The sequence below is a fragment of the Bubalus kerabau genome, chromosome 5, assembly GCF_029407905.1.
Source record: "Bubalus kerabau isolate K-KA32 ecotype Philippines breed swamp buffalo chromosome 5, PCC_UOA_SB_1v2, whole genome shotgun sequence".
In the NCBI taxonomy this organism is placed as follows: domain Eukaryota; kingdom Metazoa; phylum Chordata; class Mammalia; order Artiodactyla; family Bovidae; genus Bubalus; species Bubalus kerabau.
Window position 1 is genome coordinate 102,144,779 of NC_073628.1, and position 25,352 is coordinate 102,170,130.

Below are 25,352 nucleotides of genomic sequence, written 5' to 3' on the forward strand. Positions count from 1 at the left end.
GTATTTTGTTGCTTCTAGAGTCCTGAGTCATAGATGCAAGGGCTTTCTCTCCTTTGCAAGAGATTCGTGCATGCTTTCTTCTGGGATGTGTAGGTTTCATTTCTCACATGTAGATTTCTGATCTCTGTGCAGTTTATCCTGCTGTGTGATGGCAGATTTGGATCAGCTTTATCTCTTCCCAAATGTCTCTCCGATTGACCTGGCACTATTTATTAAAAGGTTTGTCTTTTCCCCCAGTAACTTGAGAGCCACACTTATCATATACCATTTTTTTTTTTTAATGATTCAGTGTCATTTTGGATTTTCTTGCTTGTTCCTTTAGCCCAGAGGTTGGCAAACTATTTTAAGGGCCAGAACAAAATATTTTAGACTTTCTGGCTTTACATATGATCTCTGTGTAATCATTTTCTTCTTCTTTTGATTTTTGTTTTCCACAACGCTTTAAAAAAAGCCATTCTTATTCACTTCTTACTTATTTTTGGCTGTGTCGGGTCTTTGTTGCTGCCCGCAGGCTTTCTCTAGTTGCAGCGAGCAGGCTCTCCTCTTTCTTGTGGTGTGCTGGCTTCTCACTGCGGTGGCTCCTCCTGTTGAGCACAGGCTCTAGGGTGCTCCGGCGGCAGTGGTTGTGGCTCATGAGCTTCATTGCCCTTCAGCATGTGGAGTCTTTGTGGACCAGGGATTGAACCCGTGTCCCCTGCATTGGCAGGCAGAGTCTTTACTACCGGACCATCAGTAAAGTCCTGTAAAAGCCATTCTTAGCTCATGGTGGTTTGGCCTGTGAGCCGTAATTTACCAGACTGTTAGAGTGTCTATGCATGAAGGTCACACTGTTTATCAGAGGCGTTACGTTGTTCTTCATTGCGTGGTTCTCCTGGACATTCTTGCTGGTTTGGTTTCCCATGTAAACTTGTTGGACTCCTCACTGGAGTTCTGGAGCGTTCACTGATGAACGGTGGGGATAACTGCCCTCACAGGATGGGAGCTGACCTTGCCCAGGAACGGGGACGTCTTTCCATCCACTTATTTTGGCTTCCCTGTCTCCTGAAGACACATAACTGTACCTCAAACAGCCTTTTCTATTTTCTTATTTTCTAATCAATTAAAATTTGCATTTATCTTTATATTACCTTCCTTCTACTGTTTTGGAGGTGTTTTCTATTGTTATTTGTTGCTTAATTCATTTACTGTAATTCTTTGGTTCTTGGGATATAGAGTCTTGAAGGGGCAGCAAGGATCCCACCTGGGCTGGCGCATGGTGTTTGTGACAGGGTGAGGGAGCTAAGCCGGGGAGCCTGAAGTGTCACTGCTCCTGGGAGTCGGTGATCAGCTTCCCTGCAGACTTTTGAGTGGGATGGAGATGATGCAGGGTTCTTTAATGGGTGCTTTGGCACTGCCATGGGATGGACTGCAGGGAGCTTGGGCCTCGGGAAAGGCCACCAAGGAGCCAGCTGTCTGAACTGGACAGGAGTGAAGGGGTCCAAGCCTACAGTGGGGAGGAGTTGGGAATGTCCAGCACAAGGGGCCTTGGGCTGCCCCCAGACAAGGATGGCTTCCGTGTGTGACACTCAGCACACTGTCAGCTCTGGGCTCGGTGTGTCACCTGAGACCGTGAGCCCCATCGAGGCAGGGGTCTGTCCATCCTGTCCCCCCACATGACCCCACACAGGGCCTGGGGCATGTAGTGCATGTGAATTCATGGTTGTGTTGAGAGGACCTGCCTGCCTAAGGGATGTGGTGATGATGGAGCCCAGCTGGGGTGTCGGGAGGATATGGTGCCTGGTGGCAGCTTGGATTGATGCAAGGAGGATCTGGCTGAGGAAGAAGATGCAGGGTCCAGCTGGGATGGGCTGCATTCAGGCACAAGTGCAAGTCTGGGTGAAGGGTCAGTGGGGCTGGGGGTGTTGGAGGTGAGTGTGGAGGGCCCCTGGGGAAGGGTGTCTGTGGTGTCATTTGGGAGGTCAGCCCACACAGTTCATGTTCTGGAGCTAGCAGTCTGACCAGGGTAGGGGTCAGTGCTTCTTATACTCCTTCTCTGCAGCCCAGGAGGCCCAGGAGGTGGGTGCTACTCGGTGCTGTGAACTTGACCTTCCACGTTGCCTGGTCCTCTTTCCAGTCCCCAGGGCACCTGGATGAGCAGCCTCAGGGTGGGTGTCATGAGACTGACTAGATGCCCAGGCTGGTGGGGCTGGGGCAGGGCAGCAGGGTCCTTGACCTCCACTGGCCCTGTGAGTTGCTCTGGTCACTGGAGATGGGACACTGGGGCCTGGCCTGCCGTGTATGACATCCTTCCCAGCCCCTCCCGTGGCCTCTGTCCTGCTGCTCGGTGCACTGTCCTGCCCAGCACTGCCCGGGGCGGGGGGGGGTGCTTCTGGCTGGAGCCAGGGCCATGTGTCTGGACCTTTCTTTGTGTTCCCTGGGCCCATCAGGACCACCCCCTATTCCCTCTCAGCCCCCGGTGGGTGCTGTCCTGACCTGCTTCACTGCTCCCATTGCCCTGGCCTTGAGGAGAGTGGAGGGGCGCTATGTGGGTGCCCATGGGCAGAGGCGGCTGCAGGGGGTGCGGGTCTAAGCCTGCCCGGGCAACTCAGGCTGCTGAGTAAACATCTGCCTTCCTCCCCAGGTTTGTTGTTGTTCAGTCACTGAGTCATGTCTGACTCTTTGCAACCCCTTGGCGGTACTGCAGCCTGCCGAGCCTCCCCAGTCCTTCACTATCTCCTGGAATTTGCTCAAATTCATGTCCATCGAGTTGGTGATATCTAACCATCTCATCCTCTGCCTCCCCCTTCTTTTCTTGCCCTCAATCTTTCCCAGCATCAAGGTCTTTTCCAATGAGTTGGCTCTTCGCATCAGGTGGCCAAAGTATTGGAGCTTCAGCTTCAGTAACAGTCCTTCCAATGAATATTCAGGTTTGATTTCCTTTTGAATTGGTTTAATCTCATTGCTGTCCAAGGGACTCTCAAGAGTCTTCTCCAACACCATAATTTGAAAGTGTCAATTCTTTGGTGCTCAGCCTTCTTTATGGTCCAACTCTCACATTATACATGATGTGTATATATGAGTACTGGAAAACATGAGTACTGGAAAGACCATAGCTTTGATTATATGGACTGCTTTTAAAATACTGTTATATGGTTGATGGAAAGGGAAGAACTGCTGTATTCAGTATGTTTCCCCTGGTAGCTTACAAGTGAACGATGTCAGATTTGTGATCTCTGAAGAAGAAGATTTAGCTTTGGGACCAGGGACCAGTCATGATCACCCAAGAGCTTTTGTGTAGTAGTTTTATTAAAGTGAAAAGGGACAGAGAAAGCGTCTGACATAGACATCAGAAGGGGGATGGAGAATGCCCCCCTCACTAGTCTTAGGAAGGGAGCTATATACTTTTTAAATTATTACAATAAATTTATTATTGTTGTTATTACAATAAATCAAAAGAATGCCTCAAGGTTGTAAAGATCTTACTAGACCCACTCCCACAATTTACATTTTAAGATGACAGGATTAGAACTAACAATAGAAAGATCTTACCAGATCCACTCTCATAATAAACATTTTAAGATAACAGGATTAGTCAGAAGGTTTTCAAGGAAAAACTGTCCTCAAGTAGGATTCATCTTTGTTATATAATCCTTGGTGGTGGTGGTTTAGTTGCTAAGTTGTGGCCAACTCTTGGGTCCCCATGGACTGTAGCCCACCAGGCTTCTCTGTCCATGGGATTCTCCAGGCAAGAATACTGGAATGGGTTGCCATTTCCTTCTTCAGGGATCTTCCCGACCCAGGAATCGAACCCAGGTCTCCTGCATTGCAGGCAGATGATTTACCAACTGACCTATGAGGAAAGCCCTTAGTACAGAGTTTAAGCTGAGTTGTTTGTTGTGTACTCATCAGCTCTGGGCTTAGAGAAAAAAACATTTTATGTGACTAAGACTAAGAAATGTAGAGAAAAAAGACATTTGTCCTTTCCTCCTCCTTGAGAATTCCAGACCCCTGTCTCCTCCTCAAGAGCCACAGACCCCTCTCTCCTCCCTGGGGATCCTGGACTTCTTATCAACCTGCCTAGGAATTGACTCTCTCACCCCCATTTTGCTCTTCCTGCACTTTAACTAATGGTGATTTCAGTGACATTTTTGTCAATCGAGGATTAATGATGATGCCACTTTGAAAAGGTGAAGGCAGGAGCCACAGTCCAACTTCCATCTCATATTGATAAGCCTGACACCAGGGGGACCCCAGAGAGGCCTGGGCTCCTGTAGGACTGGGTGTGTTGGGATTGGGTGGTGACTTGGGGTGGGTTCAGCACCGTGTGCTAAGCTCTATTTCAGTTTAAGCTCTGCACATGCCTGTGTGTGAATATCCCAGCTTTTAAAAAACCTTATTGAAGTATAGTTGGTTTACAGTGTTATGTTGTAACATAACATATGTTTCTGCTGTATAGCAGTTATTCAGTTGTACATATATACATACATATATATATATATATATATATATATAGTTTTTCATATTCTTTTCCACTGTGGTTTATCACAGGATATTGAATATAGCTCCCTGTGTTATACAGCAGGACCTTGTTAGTTACCCACCCTATATGTAACAGTTTGCATCTGCTGACCCCACACTCTCAGTCCTTCCCTCCTCTGCCTCCTCACCCACTTGGCATTCACAAGTCTGTTCTCTATGTCTGTGCATCTGTTTGTGTCTTGTAGATGTTTTAGATTCTGCATATGAATGATATTATATAGTATTTGTTTTTCTGACTTACTTTGCTTGGTGTGATCATCTCTGGGTCCATCCATGTTGCTGCATGGCATTGTTTGATTCTTTTTAATGACCAAGTAATATTCCATTGTATATCTATCTGTCTTTCTGTCTCTCTACCTATCTATCACATCTTCTGTCTCTGGTGAATGTCCTAGTTTTTTGTTTTTTTTTTTATAGTTTGATGTGGACCATGTTTTTAAAGTTTTGAGTTTGTTACAGCATTGCTTCTGTTTTATGTTCTGGCTTTTTGGCCCTGAGGCATATGGGATCTTAGCTCCCCGACCAGGGATCAGATCTGCACCCCTGTTTTGGAAGGTGACATCTTAGGCACTGGACTGCCAGGGAAGTCCCTAAATGTCCCAGTTTGAACAGAAGAAGTAGATGGCATTTCTCCCTAAATCCTATGCATCAGGTTTCCTACTCCCTGGCTGGCCGCATCAGGGAATCTGTCCTTGTTCAGCATTGACTGTTTCACCAGGACTTGGTGAAACATATCTATCTTATTTGAGGAGTAGCTTATTGCATATATTGGAAAGAAATACAGTCTTCTGAACACCACTCTTCCTGTCATTAATTTGGATATTTTATAATGTTTTGATTAATATATTTATTAAGCTACAGCTCTGCTAGAAGTGGAAATTTTTCATCATGCCCAGAGCAGAAAGTCCTCCAAGTATATAAAGATGATAAATGATTCCAGTTACTGTTGGGCCTGTTCGGGGCCTCTTTGCACAGGGTCTCCGGGCTTTCAGCGGAAGTACCTTGTAGACCCCGGGTTCCTGAGACCCGGGGAGCAGCGCTGGTTTGCCCGCTACCTGGCCATGCAGACCCTGCAGATCGACGTCTGGGATGGGGACTCCCTGCTTCTCATCGGATCTGCTGCCGTTCAGCTGAAGGTAGGTTTTTCCCACTGTCTCTCCTGTAAGGTCTGTCCCCTGGCGGTGTTGGTCACTGCCCAGTGCTGGGCGTCGGCCTGGCTTCTTGGTTCACAAATTCAAACACTGCCGAGTGCTTGCCTTCTCCAAAGGAAGCGATGTTCACAGAGCCTAAACTTAATCATGCTAGCCTACATCCGCCCAGTCATCAGATCCTCAGTCGAGCAGGTAATGTTGGCTCTGCTCCCTCGACGGTGAGCAGGCAGTTCCCTGAGAGCAGCAAGGGGTCGGCCTTGTTTCCCAGGGGCTGGGCCCGCCCGTCGAGGTGCGCCCTCAGGATGGAGGACGCGATGAGTGAGTGATGGGCTGGGGAAGTATTTCCCGATGCCTATTCTCAGTGCCATGAATCACGAGAATCAGAATCTCATCCTTTTTCTAACTGTGCTTTCTATTCTCCTCATAGGCTAAAACTGAATCTACACATTAGTTCAATTTTCTTCCCTGGGGCTTCTCCCTAAACCTTCCCTGTCGTGTGACCAGGACCCCAGAGGGTCAGCATGGGGTCACATGGCAGCCTCTAGACCAGGCCCCGGGTTACATCCACTTGCCCACGTGCCGTCCTGAGAGCTTGCCCCCCAAGTCTCCACCCTGGGGTGGAGCAGAAGAGGATACAGGGCAATCCCTACAGCTCTGGAATCTCTCTGTCCTTCATCCACTTTTCCTTCATCCCCTGTTTTTTTTTAAATTATTTATTTATTTATTCGCTTGGATCGGGTCTTAGTTCAGGCATGTGGGGTCTTCCGCTTTGGCATGTGGTCTCTCTGCTTTGCTGCTCAGGCTCAGTAGTTGTGTCTCCTGGGCTCAGTGGTTGTGGTGCTTGGCTCAGTAGTTGTGGTGCTCAGACTTAGTTGCCCCACCACATATGGGATCTTAGTTCCCGGACCAGGGATCGAACCCACAGGTCCTGCCTTGCAAGGTGGATTCTTAACTACTGGACACCAGGGAAGCCCCATAGCTGTTTTCCTTCTGGATTCCAGCCACAGCCCCCTAGGTTGCTCTGCCTGAGCCTTGCATGGCTGGTCACTGAGACCTGCAGGGCCGCTCCCATCCCCCCTTGCTCCTCAGCGCCCTGTCCCCTTGAGGAGCTCATGGCTCTGGGACTTGCCTGTCCCCTTGCAGTGGCTCTGGCCCTGTGCTCTCCATCCTCAGAGAGCCGCCTGCTCCTCCCTCCCTTCTTCCCTCTTTCAGCTGACCCGGCTGCAACTGCCCCCCACCCCGGGTCTCAGGGCCCACCCCTGAGTGGGTGACGCCCCCAGGGCAGTGGAAGGAGCCGGGGGCAGTGTGTGCAGAGCACTGGGTGGGGTCCACGGCTGGAGAGGACTGAGCTACTACCGTCCTACCCTTTATGATTATTAGCTTTTAAAAAAGTCTCTGCAGTTTCTGAGGTGAGAAGCAATACCCTGTTTTTATTGCCATCGTTGCTCCCTGGGCAGCAGGGCGTCACCTCTTGTCTTGACCAGTGTCCCTCTGGAGGGGTCTTCACCCCATCTGGCCACCAAGACTCCTGAACCATGCTTGTGTTGGCATCATGTGGACAAGCACTGCTGAGCAAGCAGGGTCTATGCAGCTGGAAGCCCCCAGACCTGCTAAGGAGGGATCTGGTCTGAGTGTGTCCACCCCAGAGATGGACAGAGGACAGATGCTGGGGGAACAGGGCCAGAATTCCAGAAGCGGGAACTTAACCTGGCCCCATGCTTTTGTTTTTATGTGAAGTTGAGAGGCCTGGTCACCTTCTCCAGGCCATGCAGGAGAAGGGGCCCAGCCCTCCCTCCCTCCTGGCCGCACTGCCCTTGGGCTCAGGCTGAGGACTGAGGGGTTAAAGTTGATTAGCAGAGAAGAGTGGGCTCCAGAACATCCCTATACTTCCTGGGTCTGCCTGGCCTGGCTCTGAGCCTGGGTCTGGCCTGGAGACCCTCCTGACCTGGCTCCATCTGCCCTGTGGTCCCTCCGTAGACCCGCTGCCCATCTTTCAGCCACTTTGGAGCACTCCCAACCCAGCCTGGCATGCCCCCTGCCTTCCCTGTGTGGAGGCCCAGTGGAGACTCCTCAGGGCTCCCACTGGGCTTCCTCAGGGACCCCCTTGTTGTGCACTTCCCGACTTCCCCCTGCAGAGGGGGCTGTATGCGGGGCTGCCGGGCCTGCTTGTGTTTGTTCAGTGGGTGGACCGGGATGCACTTTGTTAAAGACCTGACATCAGTCTTTAACATCGAGGACTCGGGTTTTCAGAGCAGATGACATCAGTCTTTAACATCGAGGACTCGGGTTTTCAGAGCAGATGGCCTCTGCCTCAGCCCCCCTCTGACCCATGCCTTCTCCTCTGCAGCACCTTCTCCGCCAGGGGCGGCCAGCCGTGCAGGTCTCGCACGAGCTGGAGGTTGTGGCGACTGAATACGAGCAGGACGCCATGGTGGTGAGTGGAGACATGACCAAGTTTGGCTGCGTCAGACCCATCGACGTCCACACAGTGGTGAAGGGCCAGCTGCACTTGACATTGGCCAACGTGGGTAAGAGTCCCCAGCAGCTTGACTGTTGTTCCTGGGTAGCCACTCTGCTTCCCATTTGGGGCGTGAGCCCCCTCAGGACAGTGGTCACATGGGCAGCAGCTCTTGATAGGAATTCAGCTCTCATTAGCTTGACCAGCAAGTCTGTCCTTGACCACTGAGCGTCTGTCATCAATCACTAAGTATATGTCCTGACCACTGAGTCTAGCCTTGTCCATTGAGTGCCTGCCATGATCCCAGAGCCTCTGTCCTCGACCACTGAGCCTTCCCTGGCACTGGTTTTTTGGCGTTCCTGATATCTGGTTGGGGTTTGGGATTGTTTGCTGTCTCGGTCTTGCCCAGGTTCTGTTTCCGGTACTGTGCATGGGACATCTCTGTGATGATCCTTACATAAGATGCCTGGCTTCAGGAGAGAGTTTGGTCAGCTCATAGCACTGCCTCATCGTGGGGGAGAGACAAGAGAACTGTTCCTAAGCTCCACACGCACAGCTTGGGGAGAGGAGCAGAAGGACAGAGGAGCAGAGGGACAGAAGGACAGAGGAGCACAGGGATGCTCTCCTTCAGAGTCGAGCACCTTGACCTCATGTCAGATGGTATCCCAATAGCTGCTTGGCAGAGGCACCAAGGAAAGCCCTCTCTGGCCCTGGCATAGTCCTGCCTGGACATTCTTGGGTCTCCACTAAGCCCCTGATGGGACAGGGGACATTAGGTCCGCCAGGCCTGCCTGTGCCCGCCTCAGGGCAGAGGGCAGCATGAGCCCCGTGGGGCTAGTGACCAGCCCACTCCATCCCCTCCAGGGGACCGTGGGAGTACTTAAAGCAGGACACCGCCAAGCCATTGAGGCTTCTGGACTCCAACCTCTCTGTTGCTTTCTTGGGGAATTTTCCATTCCTCACAGCCCAGCCTGATTTCAGAGCCTGCAGCCCCATGGGCCTCACTGACGCGTGCGGAGAGCTGGAGCTGAGCAGCGGGAACCAGCGCGGAGCTCATTAAGCTGGGTCTGAGGCTTCAGCTTGCTTGTTTACAGCTGTCGGATCCAAGGCAGCCTGGAAAACAGACAATATGGAAACAGCAAAACTCAATTAGGTCCTAGAGAAATAAATGAGCCGCGTGTGAGGAGCAGACATTATTCAAAAGCGCCCACGACAGAGGGGAGTTGCTAGAAACCTTCTTCTGCCTCTGAGATTGTGTTGGCTATTTTTATATTTAATTCACCAGCCCACAAATATGCAGTGACTCCAGGTTTTAAAATCTTATCTTTGGAAGAAAGATTAGCTCCATTATGTGTTATCTTAAATTGTCATTTTCATACTTTGCCTGCAAGACAGAGATAAGACGGTGGGAAGGGGCCTGAGACAGCCAGCCTGGGAGGCTGCGCTGTCGCCGAGCAGGGATGGATAACAAAACGCCGAAGCTGCACGCAGCCCACTTGTATGAAGCGGCCGCACCGTGCTTTCCTCTGTACAGTCTGTGGTTTTCTGAAAAAAGAAAAAGAAAAGTGTCATGGCTTTTATTTCTTTATAAAACTGGATGTTCTGAGCCGAGCAGCAGGCGCGGGCCGGCAGAGGCGGTAATGGCTGTGTGGGCCTTTTGAGGGGACAGAGGTGGGGCCAGCAGACACCCGGACGGCACCCGGGCCTCTGTGTTCACAGCCAAGTTCAAGTGTGAGGCTGCGGATCGAGGCGTGACGCCCGGGTCCCCGGGAATCTTTCTGTGGCATAGGGTCATCCCTGTGCTCTGCAGCTTCTCAGCTCAGACGAGCTTTTTGACACTCCTTTCGTGCCAGGCGCTTCTGCTGCTTTACCCTGGTGGCTCAGACAGTAAAGAATCTGCCTGTAATGCAGGAGACCTGGGTTCGATCCCTGGGTTGGGAAGATCCCCTGGAGAAGGGAATGGCTGCGCACTCCATTACTCTTGCCTGGAGAATGCCACGGACAGAGGAGCCTGGCAGGCTACATCCACGAGGCCATAAAAAGTCGGACGCACTGAGCAGACCAACACTTGCTTTTCATCATTTAGAGACCTCAGAATTTTTTATCCTGGGATCCTGCTTGTGCGTGTGACTCCTGTATCTAAGGCCTCCTGAGGGACCAGGGGCTGCCCTGACCCCTGGCCCCACGGTCAAGTACTGGTGCTCTCGGGGTTATGGGAGCACCGGGTGCAGTGGACTTTGATGGATGACCTGGGTTTGGGGTTGAACAGTGTGATCACTCTGCATGGTGGAAGGCAGGGCGGATGCCCAGCTGCTTTGGGAGCCCAGCAGATTCTAGGGTGTCTTGGCTTCATATCCCCTGGAGAAGGAAATGGCTACCCACTCCAGTATTCTTGCCTGGGAAATCCCATGGACAGAGCAGCCTGGCGGGCTGCAATCCATGGGGTTGCAGAGTCAGACTCGACTGAGAGACTGGCACACTCTGCTCCGTAGCCATGTGTCGGTCGCCAGCTGTAACTTGGTGTCTCATGGAAGGGCACAAAAACCTCAGCAATTTCAGGTCGCAAATTGTGCCCTGATGAGACGTGGCACATTCATCCCATGTGGTCCTGGAGCAGGTGTGCAAATGTAAATCCAATTTCTCAAGATTACTACCCTTTTCTAAACAAGGGCTTCTCAGGTGGCGCTAGTGGTAAAGAACCCATCTGCTAATGCAGGAGACATAAGAGACAGGTTCAGTCCCTGGGTCGGGACGATCCCCTGAAGAGAGGCATGGCCGCTTTCTCCGGTATTCCTGCCTGGAGAGTCCCGTGGACAGAGGAGCCTGGAGAGTTGCGGTCCATAGGGTCGCAAAGAGTTGGACACAACTGAAGTGACTTAGCACCAGCACGATAGCATGTTTCTAAACAAACCGACGCTCCAAATACAAATACAGTGGGAGGAAGTGATCAGGAAGCCCCGGACAGCCCTCGTCTGCTGGGGAGGTAACCTCATGTGCTGCTGGGTCACACGCTGTGGTGATGGTCGGTTCTCCTGAAAGCTGGAGCTACAAGGACACTGTCACCTGCCCTCGCGAGCTGGTGAGCAGATGTGGGCTTTGCTGCAGTTCCCTGGGTTTCTGTGGGTCTCAGTGGAGCTATTATCAGGCTCACAACACACCTGCCTCCTTTCAACTGGATCCGGGTGGACCACAGGCTTCCTGGCCCACGACCCAGGGGCCCACTCGCTGCAGGACTAAAGTGGTGGAGAAAGCCACGGCAGTGGGCCCGCAAGGACACTGCTGGTTCTCCCTTGTGATGTTTGCCCTTGACCCAGCACAGCCGTGGGAGGACTCAGGAAGTAATCGCTACACCGGCCAGTCTGAGAGCTTGTCTGGCCTCAGAATCCCGTCATCTTGGACATCAGGGGATGAAGCTGATCTCAGATGTGAGAGCTCCTCTGAGTGAGGAGGGGTCGATACCAGGTTCCTTTCTCAGGGAGGAGGTTCACGATCCTAGGACGGTAGCTGCTGTCAGGTCAAAAATAGGTCCCATGGAGACGAGAACAATGCTTAGCGGCTTCAGTTTGCAGGGGAAGATGGAAGACCCCTGGGAAGGGTGTGGGGGCAGCTGCGGGGGATGAGAGTGGACGGTGGGGTGGCTTCCTGGTGGTTCCCAGAGCAACGACAGAACAGTTCTGACCGTGGACGCTGTGGGGCTGCCGCTGCCCCCAGGGGCTCTGGACCATGGGCTCCCACACCTGCCCGTGTGGCCGTTTCCCGGGGAGGATGTGGAAGAAGCGGAACCTCCAGTTTGCCAGGACTGCATCTGAGTGTGTGGTGGCTGGGTAGGTGACGGAGGCAGCTCCTGTCACAAGAGGGGAGGCAGGAAGGCCTCCGGGAGCTGAGATTCCCAGAAAATGCTCAAGAGGACCAGAATGAAAGCTCGCCGAGGGCAGGACTCTCTCACTGCATCACTAGCCTTTAAACCTTATTGCATGAATTGCTCCTTGATTGACCAGAGATGATTTCTGTCTGTCGTTTTTATTTTTGGCCCTGCCACATGGCATGAAGGTTCTTAGCTTCCCAGCCAGGAATCGAACGCTGTGCCCTCTGTCATGGAAGCTTGGTGCCTTAACCACCAGGGAGGTCCCTTGGTTTTTCATTTCTGAATCTGGCCTTTCCCATGCCCACAGCAGGCCTTTGTCCTCACTCATCTTTTAGGGGGATGGTCTGCTGTCACACTGACATGTTTGGGGTCTCCAACTGCAGTTCCAGGGTCTGCTGCTGTTCCTTGGGGTCTGGGGTGGCGGCCCCCCTCTGGAGCAGTGCAGGGACCTTGACCTCCCTTGGAAGGATGGCTACCCTCTTTCCAGCCTTGGCTGAGAACAGCCCAGAGAGAGTTCCCGTCAGGTTGCTGGAGACATAAACCCCGCCTTTGTCCCTGAAAGGACAAGCTGACACCTGCAGGCAGGTGGGCGTGCTGATGCTTGGGCCCTGGGCTTGCCGTGAACAGCAGCCTCCCAGCAGCAAGTAGACTTGCAGAGGTGGGACCAAAGGGGGCTGCTGAGCTGAGCAGGAGCGTCACCCCCTCCCCTGGGTCCCATCCAGGGGGCAGGGTCCCCTTCTAACCCATCCCAGAAAGACTGCTGGACACCCTAGACTGCCGATGAGAGATGAGTAGCGTGTCTTGTGTTTGGTGGTTATTTCTGGATCTGACAGCTGAGCTCTGTCTGCCTCACCCCGAGGGGTGTCAGGTCCACGCAGAGAGGTGGTGGTCCCAAGGACAGGGCCCATCTACCCAGGCGAAGCATGTCTGTGGCAAACACTTGTCATCCCTGGGACCAGACGACACTGGAAGTAGTGAAGCCTGCCCCGGTTCAGCTGGAGGGAAATAGGGCTGGCCCTTGGGACACGCTGTCCCCTGAAGCCACTTTGTCCCCTCCAGAGCTCTTTCAGCAAACAGCCCCCAGGCCCTGCATGGAGTCTCCTCCCCTCTACCTGCAGAGGCCCTGTGTGGAGGCTCCTCTCTCCCCAGGTGGCCCTGCATGGGGGCTTCTCTCTCACCCAAGGGCCCTTTATTGAGGCTCTTTCACCCTTCCCCCAGGGGCTCTGTGGGGGTCTCCTGTCTCCCCGGGGGGGTCCCACATGGAGATTCCTCCCCGCCAGGAGTTTTTGGCAAACAGATGTTTGCAGAAGGGTACAAAGGCCTTCCTGCAGCAGCGTGACACTCAAGGGCTGACGACAGAGTCTGTGACCATCCCAGAGCATGAGGCTGGGGTCCCGGGGACCTGCCTTGAGGGTCCTGAGCCCCAACTCCTCTTTGGAGAGCAGATGGCTGCTCTGGGGAAGGAGAGGAGGTGTGGACCTGGAGAGCAGGGTGCTCGAGGGAAAACAGGCCTCTGCTGGCCACCCACCATCTCTGTTGCAAAACAAATTCAGGCCAAGAGTGGAATGTGGGGATGTTGGTGGGTCAGTGGGTATTTGAAGCCAGATCTCCTTATCAGGGGTGTATGTATGTTATCAGACTCTTTTCTGATATTAATGTCCTGGGCGGGGTGGTGTGTGTGTGGGGTGTTTTCATACAGGTCACTTGTGTGAACAGAGAGTAAGGAGTCCCAGTTCCCTGCCACCTTCCAGGTCGAGGGTCATCTCAAATGATGGAGTCGGCAACTTCATGGGAGGCAGCCTCCTGACACCCGGGGGCCCCAGATGTGAGTGGAGAGGGCAAGGAACCTGTGGGTGGGAGGGGAGGGTTGTGCTTGGTGTGATGGGCCAGGGGGTGGGATGGAGTGAGGGAAGGGAGGCTGTGTGTGTGTGTGAATGCGTGTGCAGGTACACATGTGTGAGGCTGTGTGGTGCCCGCTGTCCCGGATCTGGGGGTGAACTGGTGGCTCAGCGTCTGGCTCAGTGGCCTGCAGGCCATGTTGAGTCACCATGCCCGTCCACCCTGCCCTCTCCAGATGGTGGAAGCCACTGTTACTCTTCATAGTCCTGTGAGTGACGTTTGTTTTTAGGCAGCGGCTGCTTTGTGGGGGAAGAGGAAAGGGAGAAAGGTCAGGATAAACAGAGACTGATTTTTAAAACTAGTTAGAAACTCCTCATGGCGGAAAGAGAAGAATAAACCAATTAGGAAACTCAGGCGATAAAGACCTGGGCTTGGTGAAAATCTTGCATAACTGGGAAGATTTTCTGTCAAATGACTCACAGATCTAAATGTCAAATACTGTCCTTGGAATGAAAAGTGGAGGGTGCCGTTAGGAAGGTACCCCCCAAATGTTTTGGGTCATCTCATGTGAATCCAAAACCACCATGAGCTTCTTGTGTTGATGGCCCTTGATGTTATTAGCCTTGAATCTGTGCCCCAGGTGGGAAGTCAGAGCTGAGGGGCTCAGGAGAAGGAGGCCTCCAGAATTCCACAAGTCTCCTGGAACTTCAGCCCAAACTTTGTGGGTCCTCCTTGTTCTTCCCAGGAGAGGGGCCTGTGTACATTCAGATGTTCTAGGGGGTCCGCCCTGCATGAGTCAGGCAACTCATTTTAATGTCAGAGAAGCTGAGGCAGAGAGGTCAGGTGATTTGGCTAGTGGCGTGGTTAGGGTTATGAACCGGGACTAGAGTCTGTATTCCCTGCTTTGGGGAATTACCCCCAGCTGGTCTCTCTGGTCACCCAGAGGATGGATGGAGAGCTGGCTAATGGAGCAGGGAGTCCCCATCCCTGGGAACCAGTGGGAGTTCAGTTCAGTTCAGTTGCTCAGTCAAGTCCGACTCTTTAGGACCCCATGGATTCCAGCAGGTCAGGCCTCCCTGTCTATCACCAACTCCCGGAGCTTGCTCAAACTCACGTTCATCAAGTTGGTGATGCCATCCAACCATCTCATCCTCTGTTGTCCCCTTGTCCTGCCTTCAATCTTTACCAGCATCAGGGTCTTTTCAAATGAGTCAGCTCTTCGCATCAGGCGGCCCAAGTATTGGAGTTTCAGCTTCAACATCAGTCCTTCCAATGAACATTCAGGACTGATTTCCTCAAGGGACTCTCAGGAGTCTTCTCCAACACCATAGTTCAAAAGCATCAATTCTTCGGCACTCAGCCTTCTTTATGGCCCAACTCTCACATCAGTACATGACTACTGGAAAAATCATAGCTTTGACTAGATGGACCACTGTTGGCAAAATAATGTCTGTGCTTTTTAATATGCTGTCTAGGTTGGTCATAGCTTTTTTTCCAAGGAGCAACCGTCTTTTAATCTCATGGCTGCAGTCACCATATGCAGTGATTTTGGAGCCCAAGAAAATAAAGTCTCTCACTGTTTCCATTGTCTCCCCATCTATTTGCCATGAAGTGATGGGACCAGATGCCATGATCTTAGTTTTCTGAATGTTGAGTTTTAAGGCAACTTTTTCACTCTCCTCTTTCACTTTCATCAAGAGGCTCTTCAGTTCCTCTTCACTTTCTCCCATAAGGGTGGTGTTATTTGCATATCTGAGGTTATTGATATTTCTCTTGGCAATCTTTATTCCAGCTTGTGCTTTATCCAGCCCAGCATTTCACATGATGTACTCTACATTGAAGGTAAATAAGCAGGGTGACAATATATAGCCTTGATGTACTCCTTTCATACTTTGGAACCAGTCTGTTGTTCCATGTCTGGTTCTAGCTGTTGCTTCTTGACCTGCATACAGATTTCAGGAGGCAGGTAAGGTGGTCTGATATTCCCATCTCTTGAAGAATTTTCCACAGTTTGTTGTGATCCACACAGTCAAAGGCTTTGGCGTAGTCAATAAAGCAGAAGTAGATGTTTTTCTGGAATTCTCTTGCTTTTTCGCTGATCCAACAGATGCTGGCAGTTTGATCTCTGGTTCCTCTGCCTTTTCTAAATCCAGCTTGAACATCTGGAAGTTCATAGTTCATGAACTGTTGAAGCCTCACTTGGAGAATTTTGAGCATTACTTTGCTAGCCTGTGAGATGAGTGCAATTGTGCCATAGTTTGAACATTCTTTGGCATTGCCTTTCTTTGGGATTGGAATGAAAACTGACCTTTTTCAGTCCTGTGGCTACTGCTGAGTTTTCCAAATTTGCTGGCATATTGAGTTCATCACTTTCACAGCATCATCTTTTAGGATTTGAAATAGCTCAACTGGAATTCTATCACCTCCACTAGCTTTGTTCGTAGTGATGCTTTCTAAGGTCCACTTAACTTTGCATTCCAGGATGTCTGGCTCTAGGTGAGTGATCACACCATCCTGGTTATCTGGGTCATGAAGACCTTTTTTGTATAGTTCTTCTGTGTATTCTTGCCACCTTTCTTAATATCTTCAGTTTCTGTTAGGTGCATCCTGTTTCTGTTCTTTATTGAGCCCATCTTTGCATGAATGTTCCTTGGTATCTTTAATTTTCTTGAAGAGATCTCTAGTCTTTCCCATTCTACTGTTTTCCTCTAGTTCTTTGCATTGATCACTGAGGAAGCCTTTCTTATCTCTCCTTGCTGTTCTTTGGAACTCTGCATTCAGATGGGTATATCTTTCCTTTTCTCCTTTGCCTTTCCCTTGTCTTCTTTTCTCAGCTATTTGTAAGGCCTCCTCAGACAACCATATTGCTTTTTTGCATGAGCAGTATGAAGCCAAAAAGGTGGGAGTGGGTTTGTAAAACCCATGGCCAGGGCCTGGCAGGCCAGGGGCTCCTCGGGGCAGTGCGGGGAGTTACAACAGTGAGGATTTGTTGAAGGGATTGAGAGCCTCTGGGGTCATTGGTCTTCTGATCCCTATTTTGATCAAAACCAGAGGGTAGGGATGCTCTACCAGAAGCCGTGTCTCCCCCCCCCCCCAGCAAAGTTCTGGAAGCAGGAAGTTGTGCCAAGCTCTACAAGGCGCTTACTGACTTCAGCAGTGTGGTGCCGCATGGTCACGCTGGAATTTCATTTCTGGTTTCATTGGAACCCAGAAAGTCATTTGTCGGGGTGATGCAGTCTGAACACACTAGCTGGTCAATCACCCCCAGCCTTGCTTGTCTTCCACCCTGGCCCCTCCTTGTGCGACTGCGGGCCTCGGGCTGCTTGAGCGGGATCCAGATTGGAGCTCCCATCCCCGTGGAGCTGGACCCCAGACACAGGACATGTGCTCTTTTGGGGTGACAGTGTGAGACGTCTGCACCATCTCATGGCACCCAGAACCGGAAATAGCGCTTGTCTCTGTTGAGAGAGGATGTGGAGCACTGCAGCAGGAGGTGGACACACACGAGGACAGGGAGTGGGTGCCTGCCCAGCAGAGTTCAGGCTCAGGGTTACATCCTGTGGTTCTGGGGTGCCTGGAGGAAGTACCCAGTTCCAGGTCGGGGGCTCCCTCCCACCTGCTCGCCTGTGCCTGGTTTCGTGATTGCCCAGGAGTCTGTGTGTCAGCTTGTGATGTGGCTCATGCACACGTCACAGGAGCACCACGGACGGGAGGAAGGCAGTGCCGCGCTCCTGCCTGCCAGGGCCTGGCCTGCCTGCGGCAGCTTCTATTTGTCAGCTGCACCACTTTCCTTTGGGTCCAGGGTTCCAGTAGAACCCCCAGGGGAGACGGTGCTTGGGGGACCCCACCAGTCAGAGGAAGCAGGTGCAGAGCAGAGGGCTTGGGATGCAAGCCAGGGTGGTCCAGTCTTACTCACCCTGGCCATCCAGGGGCCTCAGGCTGAGGGACTGGACTCATCAGAGCCCCCGATTCCTGATCTGAACTTAGGGCTTGTGACAGCCCCACCCAGGTGAATTTGAGGACCTGCCAGGACCATGTGCCGGGTGTTGAGGGTGCTCGCTGGAGGGGCTGGGGGTGAGCAGGGTCGTGGGCCTGGGCGAGGGTGTCTTGGGCCCTGGGGCATCCTGAGGGCATGAGCTTCTGCAACACTGAGCTTTTCCCTAGACAATCACCTAGCGGGGGATTCATACGTTTGCGTCCTGGGACCGAGACCAAACCCCCTCTATGTGAGAGGCTGGAGAAGGGAAGGATGCCGAGCAGGGCAGGATGCACCATTTCCACCCGTGTCAGCAGCCCAGGGTTCATGAGAAGCTGGGGGCTTTCTGGGCTCCCTCGCTGGGTGAAGTGCTCTGGTAGGCATGGAGCCCTGGCTGTTTAGAGAGCGTAAACTCTGCCCTTTAACCTCTGAGCCTCTCTTTGAACCTTCCAGCAGTGAAAAATGTGGTCCAAGCCCAGAAGCTGGCTGATGTGGACAGCGAACTGGCCGCCCTGCTCTTCACACCCCCGAGACCAGGGGCCCGGGGGCCCCAGGGCATCAGTCAAGAGGGGGATGCCGTCCGCAGGCGCAAGCTGGAGCGCATGAGGGCCGTGCGGCTGCGGGAGTGTGGATCGGAGCCGGGCCGCCGCGGGCTGGGCGTGCTGGTGAGGCTGGGTCCTGGGTCCCCCAGCAGGAGTGGGTGGGTTCACCAGAACATTGCAGGAGCCACCCTGTCCCTTCTGCGTCCTTGTTACAGAACATGAGAGACTCGACTTCTCAGACATCAGGGGAGGTTTTCAAGCCAGAATTGTGGCGGTGCTTTGAATAAAAGCCAATTCCTGGGTTCCATTCCAATAAATTGCTGGTGCAGGGTAGGGTCCTTGGAGCCTAAACTTTTAAAACAGCTCTGAGAGGGATTCTGAGGGTTCCCCAGGTTTGGGGAGCAAAGTCATGAGGACTTTATATCCCAGGTGTCAGAGCAACCGTGACGATCAGAATTCCCACTTTGGACTAAAAATCCAAGTAAGACCCTGTAGTATTTTGCAGCTAAGAAACAGAAGATGGTTGTACTTTATGAGTTCATGGGATGAGGAGCCCACAGAGGTCCTAGGGGCCTCTACATCAAGGCAGGTGGGTGTCTGAACAGATGGCAACCTTCTCCAGCCAGGCCTGTGCCCATGGCCTGTTGGACACAAACAGAGTTGCCATGCCTGGCCCTTACCCGGTGCCCACAGGTGGGCAAGGAGCCACCCTAAGTTGGTGGGGGGAGGAAGGGCGTGGCGCACAGCAGGAGGGGATGTGAGAGGGGACATGGCCGGGTGGGGCCCAGACAGCCAGTGGACCATGGGAGCCAAGCGCAGCAGCGTCTTGCTGCCGTGGAGCAGAGCTATGGCTGTGAGGATGCCTCGAGGGGAGGCTGTCCCAGGGCTGGGTCAGGCCTCCTTCCGGGCCACAGGCCACTCAGTCCACGGCCTCCTGTGCCACCTCTGAGGGCCGATCAGCTGCTCCCCGGGGCGCCAGGGGCCCCGGCCTCTGGGTGGCTGGCCACACGCACAGCAGGTCCTCTGCCCGACAGCTGCCAGTGCTGTTGTTACCAACATCATTATTATGATTAATTTAGCTGGTTTCCTCTTATTTGATATGTTCTGATAGAGAAAATCAACAGCTCAGAACCCTTGTTTTGAATACATCAGTAAATTTGGAAGTAACTGGATTTCCAAATACAAGAAAATTTTCTGCTAAATTGTGATGATTTCCTGGGTTCATGGCCCTGGGGAATTTTGAGGTGAAATAACCCAATTTATCAAATATACAGTAGTCTCTCTCCCTTCCAGAGCTTTCTGGAAAGATTCCCATCTTTGAAGCAGAGATGGAAGTTCTGTGAAGTCAGTGGGCCCTCGGGAAGAGTCAGCAGGCACCGTGTCCTGGCTGACCCTGCACATGTGTAGCGCGTGGAACCGTGTGGTTCCATAGACCCCAGGAGCTGGGGGTCATGCGAGGACAGTCAGGAGACAGCTAGGGGTGCAGCTTTCTTTCCCTGATGGTCAGACTCAAGGCTGAGGGTCTCCAGCTTCTGGGGGGAAGGTGGTTGGCCTGGGACCAGGAGTGCAGAGTCAGAACCTCTGGTGGGCCCTGGGGCAGCCACAGCTTCCATGTGAGGGGCACTCAGCTTATGCTGTGCCCAGTGCCCAGGTCAGCAGCTGCCCTAGTGACTGCTGTCGGTCACTGCCCCCTCTCTCTGGCGCCTCGGGATTGCCCCTCACACTAGAAAATTGGTGGCACTAGTCCCATGTTCCGTGTTGTCAGACCACGCCAAGTGCCACGGAAGAGAGGGCTTTACTTTCCGGAAATGCCAGCGCGTGGTTCACAAATGTCCCTGTGCTGGTGGGTGGCGTGCCCATCCCTGGACCAGTCTTGGGGCTGCAGTACCAACTGCTGCCTCTGGGAGTCTGAGGGGTCCAGTCCGTGTCATCACCTTTGCCTGCGTGGGTTCTGAATTAAGACAGAACTATGGCAGAAAAAGACCAAGACATCACCTCTGTTTCACTGATGGCTTTCGGCATACCTGATGACTCAGATGGTAAAGAATCTGCCTGCAGTGTAGGAGACCCAAGTTCAATCCCTGGGTCAGGAATATCCCCTGGAGAAGGAAATGGCACCCCACTCCAGTATTCTTGCCTGGAGAATTCCATGGACAGAGGAGCCTGGTGGGCTACAGTCCACGGGGTTGCAAAAATTAGGACACGACTGAGCGACTAACACTTTCACTTTTCACTTCACCAGTTATAAAGGTGATACTAGAGGACTGGCTTGTGTGTGTACGAGACTGAGCTGGGTTAACAGTCTGGGTGTGCCAGGCAGCTGCAGGTGGTGCCAGACCCTTCAGGCGAGTCCATCCTTTCTAGCCTTTACCCCTGGCCTGGAGCAGTGTGGGGACCTTAAGCCCTGGGCCAAACTGCCTCTATCTGTGGCGTTACCCACCCAGCCTACAATGAACTGGGGAGTGGCCGTCGCTGCGCTCATCTGGGCAGTCAGTCTGAAGATGGGGCAGCCCTGCACCCATCTTCACGGGGCCTGTCCCCCAGAGCCCTCGTCCTGGGGCCTCTAACTGGTGGGCAGTACAGGCTATGTCCCCTCCACTTGGAGACAGGCTGGAACAGCCCTCTGTTTCAAGTCCAGGTTGAAAAGCCCAGCTCTGTTTGTTTCTCACCCTGAATTAGGTCTGGCTGTGGTGTCCAGCCCAGCCTGGCAGAGGTTCCATTCCATAGAGAAGCTCTGGTCATAAAATGCCCACATAGGGAGGTCTCAAGTATCAACACTACTGCCCTCCTCTTTTCAAATCCCCTGGGAGAAACAAGGCTCAGCTTCATTCTCCTTCTGGGGAAAGGCCAGAGTGTTGGCTATGGGGAAGTCAATATCCAAATTAGTTTAAGTCGGAAGTCAAATTTGGTCCTTGCCTTCTGTGTCAGAGTCTGAAGGCATTCAGCTATCCGGTGCTCCTCCATGTTTGGAGCCCCTTGCGGCCTCCCCAGCACATGGCACCTCCCCAGGTCCTGGCCTTGAGGTCCGATGGGCCTCACCCTTCACTACAAGGCACCCAAGAAAAATAAGACCACCTCCAGCCTCTAACACACCTGGGGTGGCCAAGCCCATGGAAATTTGAAGCATTTGAAGAAGGAGGTGGACAAAGGACCCACGCCAAGACCCGCCATGGCAGCGTGCCTGGGTCTGGACCCTGACCCAGCTGGTGGTCAGTCAGGCCTGGCCACAGCCCCTCCTGGTGACTGCTTGCCGACAGGACTCCCGCTGCCACTGCTGCAGACCTGGCCGGGGAGCCGGTCACATGTCTTAGTTTTGGGGCTATTCTCTCCTCTTTTATTGGCAACTTCTGCTTTTAGTTTCTCACTGCGCCCAGGTGGGTGGTTGTGGTCTCAGGGGGCGTGTGGGCAGACCTCACCTCCCGTGGGTACATCACCTGTGGGCAGAGGGAACCAGGGCTGCTGCAGACAGGCAGCCCCATTCTCTGTCCCCTGGGGCTGGAGGCGGCCAGTCCCACCCAACCCCCGTGTCCAAGAAGGGGGTGGTGTTGATACCAAAGGAGTCTGGCATTTGGGGTGGAGAAGGGGAGGTGGTCAGAAAACAGCCCTCGAGCCGTGTCGAGCCTCAGGACCACGGCCCCCTTGGCCCCTGTGTCTGCAGGCCCAGCAGAGCCTCCATGCCCAGCACGCCCGAGACCTGCAGGTCATTGCCGCCTACCGTGAGCGCACGAAGGCGGAGAGCATCGCCAGTGCGCTGAGCATGGCCATCACCACGCAGCACACCATCCACGCCACCCTAGGCACTGCCGAGTTCTTCGAGTTCGCCCTGAGGAACCCCCACAACGCGCAGCACACGGTGACCATCGAGATAGACAACCCCGAGCTCAGGTGGGATTGCGGGCGCCCTGTGAGGCCCCCAGCCTTTACCCTCAGCTCCAACTGAAAGCTGAGCTGGTTTTGCCCTTGAGGGTCCTGGCCGCCGGGTCTGAGTGGGTGGGGGCACCTACCCCTACCAACCCGTCCCCCCACCTCTGGGACTGACCAGAAGGACATTGTGCCCAGCGCCGTCTCCCCTCCCTCCAGTCTCATCCTGGATGGTCAGGAGTGGCGGTACTTCAAGGACATGGCTGACTTGCACACACCCCTGGAGGAGGACATGTTCCACCTGCGGGGCAGCCTGGCCCCCCAACTCTACCTGCGACCTCGGGAGACTGCCCACATCCCCTTCAAGTTCCAGACTTTCTCTGTGGGCCCCTGGGCCTCGGCACAGGTAAGGAAGGCCAGTCTTCTTGTGCTGAGGGGCTGGCCGGGCACCTGGGAAAGCCTACTTGCCAAGTAATGTGAGAGGTGGGGGCCTTGTCCCGTGTGGTGAAAGATGGTTAGCCCTTGGCTGTCACTGTCTCACTTGCGCCCACCCCCATCCACCCATGCCCAGCACCTGCGCTGTGATCCAGCAGCCCTGACAGGTCAGCACTCAGGAAAGCTGGACCGCCTCCTCCTCATCCTCTTTATTAATTTGGTAGAAGAGCCTTTCTTAAATCTCAGAGGAGCCAACAGGTTGAAACTTTCTAGGTTTTTCTACTCTCTACTCACTGCTGCTTGCTCCCTGACATGAACTGCAGACACCTGGGGGTTTCTTGTCAGGGTGTGAGCAGAGTGCATGCTGTGATGGGCTGGGTACGGCGGGCGTGTTCCATCCTGACCCCGTGAGGTCGCTCTGCAAGGGAGTGCTCACCACTGAGACAGGCGTGAGGGGCTCACGGTTTTCAGTGCAGGCTCTCTGGATGCACTTTTGGGGCAAGAGGTTGTCCGGACTGTAGTGAAGGTGTCAGGCCTCTGGCTTTGAGCAGAGCTGGGTTTTGGGCTCTGATCCCCCTTACAGCTCTCAGCATGCCCCGCTTCCTCTTTGGGGCGTGGGGGTTGATTAATAACAGCAGCTGCCAGGGGTGGGGTCACTGTGAGAGTAAAGGGGCCTCTGAGGCCATGGACTCAGGGTGGCAGCCGTTCCTACAGGTAGAAGGTACTACAGGTAGAAGATCCTGCAGGTGGGAAGAAGTACCTGTCACCCTGGGCCTCCGTCTCATGACCCCGGGGGCTCATGGTTCCTTGCAGGCCTCTGCTGAGCTGAAATCAGAGAAGGACATGGATGCTGGATCACTCTATAAGTCCAGCATGATGCCCACCAAACATGCCAAGGTAAGGGGCAGAGGACAGTAGGCCTTCCGTCTGGATGGTCTGAGGGCTGGCAGTGCCAGCCAGGGGTCCTCTGAGTGGAGGGTGAAGGGTGTCATGGGTTCTGTGGTTTGTTTATCAGGTCTCCGTGCCCTTCTCTGCACCTCCTAGAGGGAGGGGTCTAGGGTGGGGGTGGGGCAGGGCCCATGGAGGTGGACATTACGTGTCCTAACAGGGCAGTGGCAGCTTCAGCCGGATGCTGGTATGTTCTCCAGGCGGGGGTCTAGGATGGAAACACCTCCCCGGAGACTTGCTTAGTGGGAAGTCAAAGCATGCAGCCCCCACAGTGTCCACTGTAGCCGGCACCGCATAGCCCCACACTCAGGGTCAGATGGGCCTTCTGACCTGACAGAGCATCCCGTATTGTGTAGAATCACAGTGGTGTGTGTGTGTCAGTGTGTTACTTCTGGGAAGTAGGGCTCGCCTGTTGCCATCTCTGGGAACGGCTTTTTGCAGGGTGCACTTCTCAATCACCCGCCTGCCGATATAGGATGTCCTTAGGGGAGCCTGGGTCCCTGTTGTGTTCTTTTTTAATTTTATTGGAGTACAGTTGATTTACAATGTTGTGTTAGTTTCAGATGGACAGCAAAGTGATCAGTTAGACATCTACATATATCCACTCTTTTCAGATTCTTTTCCCATATAGGTCATTATAGAGTATTGAGTTCCCTGTGCTATACAATAGGTCCTTATTAGTTATCTGGGAAACTGTTGTTTTATAGAAATTTGTTTTTGTTTTCTTTTTTTGGTAGACTAATGCCTTTTGAAAGTCACTCAGTTGTGTACGACTCTTTGCAACCCCATGGACTGTACAGTCCATGGATTTCTCCAGGCCCTTTTGAAGGGCTTCCCTGATAGCTCAGTTGATAAAGAATCCACCTGCAATGCAGGAGAGCCCAATTTGATTCCTGGGTCAGGAAGATCCCCCCGAGAAGCGACAGGCTACCCACTCCAGTATTCTTGGGCTTCCCTTGTGGCTCAGCTGGTAAAACATCCACCTGCAATGTGGGAGACCTGGGTTCAATCCCTGGGTTGAGGGGATCCCCTGGAGAAGGGAAAGGCTACCCTTTCCAGTATTCTGGCCTGGAGAATTCCATGGGGTCACAAAGAGTCGAACATGACTGAGTGGCTTTCCAAAAACAAATGTCTTTTGAAAGTAAATGAAAGGAAAAACAAGAACACTTTTGCCCCACCACTTGCCCCGAGAACAGATTTCCAAGACTGAGAACCTGGCTGCCTTGTATCCCTGAGTCTCCCTGTCGGGGGGCAGTCCTGTGCCCATGACCTGTGACCCGGGAAAATTTGCTGTATTTTATTTAAACATGGAGCCACAGCTTTGCCTTTGTCTAAGGAATGTGTCGGAGAAGGCGATGGCACCCCACTCCAGTACTCTTGCCTGGAAAATCCCATGGATGGAGGAGCCTGGTAGGCTGCAGTCCATGGGGTCGCGAAGAGTCGGTCATGAGTGAGCGACTTCACTTTCGCTTTTCACTTTCATGCATTGGAGAAGGAAATGGCAACCCACTCCAGTGTTCTTGCCTGGAGAATCCCAGGGACGGGGGAGCCTGGTGGGCTGCCGTCTATAGGGTCGCACAGAGTCGGACACAACTGAAGCGACTTAGCAGCAACAACAAGGAATGTGTCAACTTCTTAGTTAGGGCTAGAAATGAAATCTGAGAGGCTAATTTTTCCTTACGTGAATTTGGAGTTTTAAAACAAATCCCAGACACCTTATGAGTTTACTCATAATTACTTCTGTATGTATCTCTGAACT

The 25,352-nt window shown here is 53.1% G+C and overlaps 1 protein-coding gene across 1 annotated transcript in view; it reads left to right on the top strand.

The window, feature by feature from the left end:
* The window catches only part of NPHP4 (nephrocystin 4), a 139,434-nt gene that overhangs the window by 105,289 nt on the left and 8,793 nt on the right, over nucleotides 1-25,352 (top strand). Inside the window, exons 18-24 of the mRNA XM_055582455.1 lie at nucleotides 5,494-5,654; nucleotides 8,017-8,197; nucleotides 13,692-13,817; nucleotides 18,261-18,472; nucleotides 22,008-22,234; nucleotides 22,430-22,616; nucleotides 23,459-23,542. Of these exons, the coding sequence (XP_055438430.1) occupies nucleotides 5,494-5,654; nucleotides 8,017-8,197; nucleotides 13,692-13,817; nucleotides 18,261-18,472; nucleotides 22,008-22,234; nucleotides 22,430-22,616; nucleotides 23,459-23,542 (1,178 nt within the window). The remainder of the gene's footprint in view (nucleotides 1-5,493; nucleotides 5,655-8,016; nucleotides 8,198-13,691; nucleotides 13,818-18,260; nucleotides 18,473-22,007; nucleotides 22,235-22,429; nucleotides 22,617-23,458; nucleotides 23,543-25,352) is intronic.